Source organism: Notothenia rossii (assembly GCF_949606895.1).
Source record: "Notothenia rossii genome assembly, chromosome: 5".
NCBI lineage: Eukaryota > Metazoa > Chordata > Actinopteri > Perciformes > Nototheniidae > Notothenia > Notothenia rossii.
Window position 1 is genome coordinate 64975183 of NC_136903.1, and position 12164 is coordinate 64987346.

At 41.2% G+C, this 12164-nt stretch overlaps 1 protein-coding gene across 1 annotated transcript in view; it reads left to right on the forward strand.

Annotated features, from left to right (window-relative positions):
- Positions 1-12164, forward strand: part of LOC307039999 (plexin-A2-like) — an 84318-nt gene that overhangs the window by 39731 nt on the left and 32423 nt on the right. The window contains exons 6-12 of the mRNA XM_079682494.1: positions 736-859; positions 1937-2090; positions 2683-2779; positions 5477-5591; positions 6658-6858; positions 7586-7682; positions 8763-8962. Coding sequence (XP_079538620.1) covers positions 736-859; positions 1937-2090; positions 2683-2779; positions 5477-5591; positions 6658-6858; positions 7586-7682; positions 8763-8962 — 988 coding nt within the window. The remainder of the gene's footprint in view (positions 1-735; positions 860-1936; positions 2091-2682; positions 2780-5476; positions 5592-6657; positions 6859-7585; positions 7683-8762; positions 8963-12164) is intronic.

Genomic DNA, 12164 nt, shown 5'->3' on the forward strand with positions numbered 1-12164 from the left:
AGCTCCCCATTGAAATCAGGACAGCAGATAGCTTGCACATCTTCCGGGGGAGACTGAAAACTCATCTCTTTCGACTCCACTTCGATCGATAGAATTACTAACAAAGAATTGCTAACAAAGCACTTATATACTAATAAAGGGCTGGCTTATCTAAAGCCAGTTGAGTAGCACTTGAAATGTTTTAGCTCTATGAAACCCGATGTACTTATATGATTCTGTTTTCTTCAAGTTTGTATCTTTTTGGTCGCACTTATTGTAAGCCGCTTTGGATAAAAGCCTCAGCTAAATGCAATGTAATATAATGGAGTTCCGATTGGACCAAAATACGGAGCGTTGACTCGTAGATGTCTGTCACTCTTTATAGAATTAGTGTTACAATACCATTATTCCAACTCACACAGTTTCAGCCCTAATGGACTCTTTGGGAAATACCTTTCAGTTTGCATCCTGGGCACTGCTGAGGTGTCCTTAAGCAAGGCCCTGAACTCCCAACTGCTCTTTACAAGGATCACTAGTCACTCAGAAGGATTCATCCTCTGGGCACCATGAATAAATGCACAAACTTGAATGGCAATATACTCAGTTGTGGTTGAGATACTTCAGTTTGGAACAAAGAAGAATCAACATGCCATTTTGAGGCAGCAGGCCAAAAAGCATCAGCATTTGCATAATTCATAATTAAACTTGCTGCATTATGTTTTACAATTTTAATTATGAGTCCCGCTTGGTCTACAGGTGCTCGAGGAGGGATCGGTGTTTGAGGGCGGAGGAGGCTTTCCGTTTCGCCACCGACATTGATCGCTGTGTGAAGGTCATCGCTCACCCCGACAGCATCGCTGTGTCAGCACATAGTGTCCCTGTGAGTCTGCTTATCATCTGCCAATCTGTCACTCCACTCACAATGTTTATGAGCAATCACTGAGAGTAGCCTTGTACAGCCACATGTATAGTAAGAAAATACTAGAAGCCAAGATTAGTTTTGTGAGAGGGTGTTTCTCCCTGTAGGACACCAACTGTATTTATTTTTGGTCTGAACACATGCACTGTGGGATGAAGGATAAATATGAGAAAAAAAAATGAAAAAAGGGTGGGAGTTGTTTTTGTAGCAGCGAGCCGCTGTATCAGCATCTGTGATTTATCCGCCAAAAGGTCGATTACATTTCCTAAAAGCTTAATTCAACTGTTTATTTTACAGTAGCCAGGAGCACAGAGAAATGAAGTACAGTAGGAGTTGAGGATTATTTTAAGGGAATAGTTCAACATTTTGGGAAATACACATTCCTTCTTGCCGAGAGTAAGATGATTAATAGCACTTCTGTATCTGTCTCTTAAAAGTGCTGCTGGAGCCCACAGCTGGTTAGCTTAGCTTTGCACAAAGAGGCAGCTAGCCTGATTCTGTCCAAACATAACAAACCCTGCCTAGCAGCACTTCTTCAGCTCACTAAGTAACGTCTCATATCTTGTTGGTTTAATCCGTAGAAAAGCACAAGGGTAAAAACAACAGAATATGCTTTTACAAGCTAGTGTTGTGCCAGACTATTTCTAAGCCAGGAGCAGTAACTTCCTTGAATCCATTTGATTGGTTTTACAATTTGGCCTTCGTAGGGATTATACAACAACAAGATTGAGCTTGTTAATTAGTAACTTAAAGAGGTGCTGACAGGAAGAGTTTGTTGCCTTTGAAAAAAGCAAAAAGGCGAAAGAAAAAGCAGTATCTCTAGGTTTATAGAACTTTTCGAAAAAAGGGAGCTAAAATAAGCCAACCATCTCCTGGCTACAGCTTCATATTTAACAGACAGAAAAGATAAGAGCAGCAAGAAAACGAAAAGACTACTTTTCCAACTAAAAAAATATAATTATACTTTAATGCCAAAGCCCTGCCACAGTATTCACTAAGTTCAGAACATTACATTGTATCCCTCACTTTTTCTTTTAGCTTCTGCTGGAGGTGAATAATGTTCCAGACCTTTCTCCTGGGATCACCTGTTCCTTCGGAGAGCAGGCTGGAGTGGAGGGTCATGTCAACGGGAACAGGGTTATGTGTCTATCCCCGGCTGGGAAGGAGGTCCCTCGGATACCAGAAGGACAAGGTGAGACAAACATTCACCCACTGAATTTGCATTTCATAAATGTATCCGGAAGAGCCTACCCGAATGCATGCGACAGCCTCACAGTATGCATAAGGCATATGTGAACATCCTCTTCAGGTAGCGGCATAGCTATCCTTGGTAGAGGGTTCCGCCTGTGCTTATAGAACTAGGGTTACAATATGTAACCATCATCATATGCCACATTCATCCAAAAAAATGGAAATGGACCACCTTGCATTTGTGTTTATCCTAAGAGTTTGATAAGTACCAAGTAGCTGTGGAATTTTCTCAGAGCATATACAGTAATCCTCCAATTGAAGTTTATGACTGAAGGTTTTCTCACGACAACAGCAATGTGCCCTTGCAGAGACGCAGACACCAGGTGGCTCTTTACAAAAGTGTGATAAAAGTATTAACATTTCTTCTCATTTTGACCTCCTTTTCTCACTCCTTATTTGTGTTCCTTCACCCTTCCTTTTTTGTCTGTCTCTGTTCCTCTTTCACACTGTTGTCTCTCTCTCTGTCATTGACGCTTGCATATTATTAATTCCCTCTTTCGACCTTTTCACTTATTATCCTCCCCCTCCCTCAGACTGGGCCGGCGTAGAGCTCCGTCTAAACTCAAAGGAGACGGGTCGAATGGTCGCCAGCACGGAGGTGAAGTTCTACAACTGCAGCACCCATCAAACGTGAGTCCAGCTGCCAGCTCTCACCCCCCCCTCCCCCCTCCACGCTCTGATTTGTTCAATAGATGGGAGAGCACAACTTAATTTAGGGCAATGATGTACTGATGCTCACAACTCCACTTAAGATCGGGCTGTTAGATAACCTCTCAGTTCAATTTATCTGTCAGGTTTCATTTCAATCAACATGATGCATTTGCCATGGCCTGTTTGTTTCGACTTTGCTTAAACTGGCAGTCAGTGGGCGGATTGCTTACAGCTCTAAATACAGATAACTACAGTGCAACCCAGTGATATTTATTTTTATTAAACCCAAAGCAGATATATATTTTTTTAAGGGTTCTTTTTTTTTTTTTCTTCATTTATTGATAGTACAAATAGATAGGCTTCTTAAGGCTCTTTTCATGCAATATACCTTATACATATTCACAACTGTAGACGCACAGTATGCTTTGCTGTAGGCCAGCAGTCCCAGAGGAGCCCTGAATAGATAAGAAGTAGACTCACAGATCTCTTTCCTGACTTGATTTGGTCCCAAGTGACCCTGCCAGAGTTTGTTTGTTTTAAGATATTAGATTTAGATTTTTAGCATTTCTCCAGTGCCTTGAGGGCAAATAAAGTAATGTAAATGGTATAGTACTTTATTTAAATGCTCTTCTGTTTTGTCTTGCTAATATAGGCTTCCTGACTGGGCCTTGACTTTGAGCCATTATGCTAATGTCAACTTTTTTCCTCCTAACTTTAAATGACAAGAGTGTTTCCATCTGAATAGTAATTCCATAGGATGAATGCCAATTATCAGCATTTGTCATCCCTAAAATATGTCAGTGAATCAGCACTTTCAGAGTTCTCACAGCTTAACAAAGCTCCGGAAAGGCTAAATCATACAATGTTGAATTAATAACTTCAAAGAACTTATCATTAGAGTTTCCCTTTTGTGTAATAGATGAGAGGGGAAGTCAAATGTCCTCAGTTTTTTAGGTGTTGCTGCCCTTTACTAACCTTTAACTATGCTATAAATTACACCGAAAGATGAAGACTTAAAACTGAATACAGGAATAAGTTCACTCTAGAATGGCACACTTGATTGCATGGTGTTTTCATAGCCAAACCCTGGAAATTAGCTCACAATGGACGCACATGCCACGTATTCAAAGCGCTCTTTCACTGCAACATGAATGCCCTAATATAACCATATTAAGCCATTAGAGAGAAACAGTCGGGAGCTCATCACATCCGCACCGCAAAAATACAGCCTCCATTAGCTGCGGAGTGACCCTGTGAACTCCTGTGATTAATATTTCAAACCAAACACACTCCTTACCCAGCACCTCTTCCTCCACTACCACCATCACATCAGCAACACATCACCCTCCATAATTAATTATCCAGTGTTTAAAGCTCTCTGCCAGTCCAGTTCTATTAATACCCGACCCCCCTAAACATATTTCACACACACACACACACACACACACACACACACACACACACACACACACACACACACACACACACACACACACACACACACACACACACACACACACACACACACACACACACACACACACACACACACACACACACACACACACACACACACACACACACACACACACACACACACACACACACACACACCTAGCTATTATGTCCATACTGGCCTTGGGCAGCTAATTAATATCAAAATGTAATGGTGCTGCACTGCATTTATTGACATTTGTAGCTTGCTATGAGCCGCAGTATTGGAGTTCTGCTAGTGGTTTTTATAGTTTCCTTAGGGTTTCATTTTATTGCATGACCAAATTCAGGAGAACAGACTTTGAAAGTGCATAGATCTGTTTTCTGCACAGTGGTACACTTCTATTATACACAGCCAAGCCTGCGATACCCCCCCACAGGAAAATAGGACATGTTCAATTTTCAGCTCTCCAATTGCTTTGTCTGGTTTATCAACAGCTGTGCAGCACACATCTCTGTTCTCTCATCTTTTCATCTCCCAGTTCTACACCCAAAGTTGTATGGAAATGCAGCTCCCCGTCTGCTGAACGAGATGGATTAAATCCAGTCTAACAGGGTTACTTCAGCTCAACTCTAATCCATAACTGACCGTTGGCTGCAGTTCACTGAATCAGAGCCAATGTGTTGTGCAATTCTACCCATCAACTATTCTGTTTTCCTTTTCATTCATGTTGTTGATAATCCAGAATTGGACGGGTTAGATGTTCTGTTTTTATTGCAGTCAAAAATGACTATAAAAGGCAAGGGTTTGTTCAAAAAAACTTAAATGTATAATGTCATCTCAGTACAAGGTATTCGCAGTACATCTTTTTATGCAACACTGTTTAACTTTTAATTGCTTAAAAGTGCTTCAATAACAGAAGCACTTGAATGGAGCTTTCCTGAAATGACTTCATAATAAGGGTTATATATTGTCATCTATGAGAAAAAGGCTACCATTCTTTGCTGTCTGCATAGGAAAATGGGACATCTGATCTTTCAAAAAAACACACTGGCATGATAAATTCAACAGAAAGCTTAATCCTTCATCAGTCTCCCCTTTAAATCCTCTTACCCTGGAGAGGAAATAAAGAAGGATTGATTCTTCTTTTAATATACTGTTAATGCAGAGCAACTCCATAAACAAGAGGCATTATTTAAATGTTCCATGCCATGAAGTGATGCATTCATTTCCTCCTGCAGGTGTCTGTCCTGTGTGAACAGCACTTTTCGCTGTCACTGGTGTAAATATCGCAACCTGTGCACCCACGACCCCAGCAGCTGTTCCTTCCAGGAGGGCAGAGTCAACGCCTCAGAGGTAATGTACATTCCCGCTACAATCTCATTAGCTGATTAAAGTGTAGCTTTCAAGAGCAACATTAATCTATTGCTGTGTGACACTTTTACCTCAAACACACAATCCATTTATCGAGATGTAAAGATAAAGCTCCACTAAAGAATCAAGCAGACAAAGCTTTGCTAGCAGCTCTAGAGGCACAATGGGGATTTGAGCTCAATGCTAGCATCACATGCTAACCTCAAAACTCAAAAAAACTGACCTGATGATGGCGCTATGTGAAAGGGGGGGATCATCTTTATTTCCTGAGAGGGACATGAATGGATGTACCAAATGTCATAGCAAGAAGTTAAATAGTTAAAACTTGTATTAAAAACGACTAGAGGTAAAAGTCAGGCAATTATCTTTTAGAAACCACAATTACTGAGCAAAACAGTAGATTTGTTTTACCTTTAACTGAATAAGTGAGAACTTTGACCTGCTGATGGGTCTAGATTAAAGATCAGAGGACTATCAATATACTATTAATCTACAGGTACCATGGACATTCAAACAAAATACCCATCCAGATAGTTTTGATATTTCAGTCTGAATCAAGGTTGGACTGACTGACTGTTATTGCCAACCTGAGAGCGACACCGCTATAGAGCGGCTTAGGAACATTTATCGCGCCCCTGAGAGAAGAAAATAGTATTGACTTTACCATAGATAAACAAATACTAAATATGTCTTCTGACACGGTTTACTGTTGTGGGAAGTGTAATATGTGGCATATGAATGCAAATTATATTTGGATTAGCAATTTGTTTGCCCCATTAATCCCTGTGCTACATTAGTCCTTCATGTTTATATAACTGTGACATGTACTAATGCAGATTACATAGTAGAGAGACAGATAGATGCACATATACAAAGCTAGTATACAATGGATATAAGATATCATAATTTCTGAAGGGAAAACAAGTTATTAAATACTATTTATATATTATGCATGGGTTATTATTAGGCTTGGCAACATGGACATTGGACAACATAACCAAATGCATGTTTTCTTACAATTAAATGTGTTTGCTTTCTGCTTTCACAGGACTGCCCTCAGCTCCTTCACTCCGGGGAGATTCTCCTTCCGGCCGGTGAGGTCCGACCCATCACCTTGAAGGCCCGGAACCTTCCCCAGCCGCAGTCGGGCCAGCGGGGCTACGAGTGCGTGGTGCATGTGCAGGGTGTCAGGCACCGTGTCACGGCGCTGCGCTTCAACAGCACCAGCGTGCAGTGCCAGAACAGCTCGGTATGACCTCAAACACTCCCAGTGGGAGACTCACAGCTGTCAAATGAGGCAGACAGCTTGGATGCTGTGTAGGCAAGGTACACAGGGTACATCAGTGAATACCGCCTGAGGTGTTGAGCACACTGAGGAAAAAGTAGTGGAAAGGGAAAGCGAGATTGATAAGGTAAGGTGGAAAGCATTTGAGAGATAGGAGACTGACAGGAAAGGAAGAAACGAAAGAAGAAAAAGGAAAGGTTTGGTTTAAGCATAAATCATTGAAAACCATTACTTCAATACCGCCTTGTCTCTAAGATAAATTGTCTGAGTAACATATAGGTGTTCACCAACCGTGAATGTGATGACTTTGACATATGGAAAGTCCCAGGTTTGGGATGAACACAGAGATTTTTGTTGCAGAATGCAAATCACAGGCTATATTTCCATGCAGAGCATACCTTGCTCCTGTGTGACAATAAATGAAAAGGCCATTTTCCTCAGATGTGGATGATCAGCCACCCCAGCCAGGGTTTGCGTCCCCACATGTCAAAGAGGAGAGGAGCAGACAACCATGGCAGAAATGACAGATGGTTAAAAGCCTCGTCTCTCTTCTGCCCTTTCATCCCTCTCATTTTCCTCCACTCTGTATCGTTTTTTTTTTTACTCAAACCTCTCTCTCTCACTTTAACTTTATCTTTGTCTGGATCCACTTACCGCACTCTCTCTCACTCTCTGTTTTTCTGCTCTTCAGTACATGTACGAGGGTGTGAAGATCAGTGACCTGGCAGTGGACCTCTCCATCGTATGGAACGGCAATTTCATCATCGACAATCCCGAGAAGATTAAAGGTGCCTCTGCAATCCATCACTGCCATGCCAAAGAAGTGTAAAGCACTCAATCCACGGGGGATATATGGGTCATAGCGACCGCTCCGATGTTCCAAAAAGGCCTTGAGATAAAGTTCACAATAGCAAGGACTGTTATCAAAAAGCACCCAATCACTCGTGTGGGTGAAGGCTGAATCTTCATATTTGCTAGGTCTGGCTCTCACAGCTGCTCTTGTTTTCCTCTCCATCAACGTCCAATAAAAGCTGTTCAGTTGTCATTGGGGGCTGTACATTAAATAAACCCACTTAGCCATGGATATACACGGAGATGGCCCTGAATTTCAACAAGCCTCGTCATTACTTAGGGAAGTTACTTTATATGGGCATAAATATCAGCTGCTTACAGGAGAGGATGTAAGAGACAGACTTCAAAGAAGAAGGGATTAATTCGGCATATGATTTCTGAGTACTTGGAGGAAGGAATTTCCCCAAATGTTCTATTCATTTATTTTTATTTTATTCTGAGGTTGCCAGTGGTTGAAGCCAGTTATTTTTGGAGCTGAGTTTTTTCAACTTTTGGTTTATCAGTTTGATGAAGAGGACATATTATGCACATTTTTTGGTTAATATTTCTATTTTTTGCCTCTACTGTGACATTTTAATGTTCAAAAATATCTTTATTTGTCTCATACTGCCTGTGCTGCAGCACCTCTTTTCACCCTCTGTCTGAAACCAGAGCCCAGTCTGCTCTGATTGGTTAGCTGGCCAGCTCTGTTGTGATTGGTCAACCGCTTAGAGATGTCCCGACACGTAGCCTCACGTACAATGTCTTGGAATGCTAGCGAGTGATAGCGCGAGTGTTACATAGTAATGTCATTATGTCATAGTGATGTCATTATGTTATGGAAGTAAACAAAGGAGTCCAATTAAATCAAATTATAACATGACTACCTGCTGGTGTTCCCACTGTATAATCTATGGTTGACATTTGCATACAACCTATTTATAGCAGGCATATTCTTCGGAAACATCAATATTGAAATGTGAAAAAAAGAGTTGATGTTAAAACTGATCTTAACTGTCTTATGTGTTTTCCCACAGTGCATCTCTACAAGTGCAGCGCCCAGCGGGACAGCTGTGGCATGTGTCTGCGGGCGGATAGGAAGTTTCAGTGTGGGTGGTGTAGCGGCGAGGGTCGATGCACCATGAAGCAGCACTGTCTTCCCATCTCCCCCTACGCTAGCCGCTGGCTGGACCTTTCTGCCAGGAATGTCAAGTGTACCAACCCACGCATTACTGAGGTCAGTTTTTTTTTTTTTTTTGGCTGTCGCCCAGTCAGTCAGTCAGTCACTCAGTCAACCAGCCTCAAATACAATGTGCATTTGTGGGATGTGAACGTCTTTTAGGGTGGTGCAACTTCACTGGTCTCACGATTCGATTACGATTATCCTGTCAACGATTCGATTCCCCGATGCATAACAATGCGGTGCATCCTCAATTTCTTCTTTTTCATCAATGAATACATGCAGTAAGATAAATATGAACTCCCTTTTTATTATTTAGAAAGTGTGTCAGAAATCAATAACATAAATGTCTTGACATGAAATTATAAACCAAAGTAAAAAATGGTATAGGTCTAGCCTCCATATATCTGTGTGTGAAGTTGTTCCATCCTCAAAAACGAATACTTCGGCAGCCTAGCTGCAGCATCTAGCAACGGTATTCTGCTCAAAAAAGGACACTGAATGTGGCATCACTAACATGACTTGAGCCTGAACACAGCAGGCAACTGGAGTATTTACAACAGCATATAAAAACTAAAATACCGCATGTGGGTGCACACTTACATTCTCTGTCTTACTGTTACATAAATCCCATGATTGTAGGGGATTAAGTTAGCTTCATCATATCAATCAGTGATTAAGTGAGTAATAAAGTTTCTATCAGGTCACTATCAGCCTGTCACTCATTATTTTCGGGGGGGTGGGGGGGGGGGGGAGTTTGGAGCAGCAGAGAGGAGACGGTGTTCGCGGAAGCTTTCCTCCTGCCTTCACAAACTTTACATACGTATTTATCGTCTGAAAATAGCGAGAGGACATTCATACTCTGCAATCCAACACTTGATTAAATCCACCAAAAACCTGACATTACGACAACGAGTATTTTTCAAAAACATAAATCGATGTGTGTCTCTGAGCCGCAGCGACACAGCCTGATTCAGAGTGGGTCATTCTGCTGTTGGTTCTGGCATGGACGTGCATAGACATTTGGAGGGGCTATTGCTGTAAACTGGAAAAAGGGCCTCCCCCCGAAAAAAAATATAAGACCAAAAACGATTACTACATTAACTAATTTGAACAGTAATTCACATCATCATCTCATAACAAAATAAGCTAAGGCTACTACTTGCATTCGGTGACTTGACTTTTAAAAGGAAAACCAGTGAAATGTTTTGTTTTGCGGTCCATATCTCATTAAAATATCTAATGTTATTAACTAAAGAAAAAATGGGGACAATTCAATGTAGTTTGACTATTGTAACTGCTGTGCAGACATACTGATAAAATAGGGCTTCTATAATTATTAATGAAACCAGTTCAATACGCATTATTCTTATTCTTCTCATTCTTCATGAGCACAGTAACGGTAAGGTATCTAATTATTTATTCATTTAGTATTCCATAACTTAATAACAGAAATGGTCAAATTAAAGTAGAGACATGGCAGAAATCCTACAATGAAGCGGGCAGTGAACTGTTCTCCTGAGAGAGGGCGATCAAGAAAAGAGAGGAAGTAAAGTCCCATAAGAAAACTCAAAATCTATTTTCCAAAATCCGACACCAATAGGCCTACAGTAGCCTGTAATAAATATTATATATACAGGACTGTCTCAGAAAATTTGAATATTGTGATAAAGTTCTTTATTTTCTGTAATGCAATTAAAAAAACAAAAATGTCATACATTCTGGATTCATTACAAATCAACTGAAATATTGCAAGCCTTTTATTATTTTAATATTGCTGATTATGGCATACAGCTTAAGAAAACTCAAATATCCTATCTCTAAATATCAGAATATCATGAAAAAGTATACTAGTAGGGTGTTCAACGAATCACTTGAATCGTCTAATTAACTCGAAACACCTGCAAGGGTTTCCTGAGCCTTGAAAAACACTCAGCTTGGTTCAGTAAACTAAATCACAAGTATGGGGAAGACTGCTGATCTGACTGCTGTCCAGAGGACCGTCATTGACACCCTCCATCAGGAGGGTAAGACACAAAAAGAAATTTCTCAAAGAGCAAGCTGTTCACAGAGTGCAGTTTCAAAGCACACCCACAAAAAGTCTGTTGGAAGGGGGAAATGTGGCAGGAAACGCTGCACAACCAAGAGAGATGACCGCAGCCTTAACAGCATTGTGAAGAAGAGTCGCTTCCAGAATTTGGGGGAGCTTCAAAGACAGTGGACTGAAGCTGGAGTCCAGGTATCAAAAGTCACTGTTCACAGACGTGTCCGGGAAATGGGCTACAATAGCCGTATTCCCATGGTCAAGCCACTTCTGAACTCAAGACAACGGAAGAGGCGTCTGACTTGGGCTAAGGAAAAGAAGCACTGGACAGTTGCACAGTGGTCCAAAGTCCTCTTTTCAGACGAAAGCAAGTTTTGTATTTCATTTGGAAGTCAAGGCGCCAGAGTCTGGAGAAAGGCTGGAGAGGAGCAAAATCCAAGTTGCTTGAAATCCAGTGTGAAGTTCCCACAGTCAGCGATGGTTTGGGGAGCCATGTCAGCTGCTGGTGTTGGTCCACTGTGTTTCATCAAGCCCAGAGTAAATGCAGCTGTGTACCAAGAGATTTTAGAGCACTACATGCTTCCGTCTGCTGAAAAGCTCTATGGAGATGAGGAATTCATTTTCCAGCATGATCTGGCACCTGCCCACAGTGCCAAAACCACCAGTAACTGGTGTACTGACCATGGCATTACTGTCCTCGATTGGCCTGCAAATTCCCCTGACCTGAACCCCATAGAGAATATGTGGGGTATTGTGAAGAAGAAGCTGAAAGACACCAGACCCAACAATGCTAATGAGCTAAAGGCCGCTATTGAAGCATCCTGGGCATCCATAACACCTCAGCAATGCCACAGGCTGATTGCCTCCATGCCACGCCGCATTGATGCAGTAATCCGTGCAAAAGGATTCCCAACCAAGTACTGAGTGCATTAATGGACATTTTCAAATGTTTGATTGTGTTTTGCTGTTATAAATCTTTTTTTTTTACTTGGTCTGAGGAACTATTCTAATTTTTTGAGATAGGATTTTTGAGTTTTCTTAAGCTGTATGTAGTTTACTGAACCAAGCTGAGTGTTTTTCAAGGCTCAGGAAACCCTTGCAGGTGTTTCGAGTTAATTAGACGATTCAAGTGATTCGTTGAACACCCTACTAGTATACTTTTTCATGATATTCTGATATTTAGAGATAGGATATTTGAGTTTTCTTAAGCTGTAT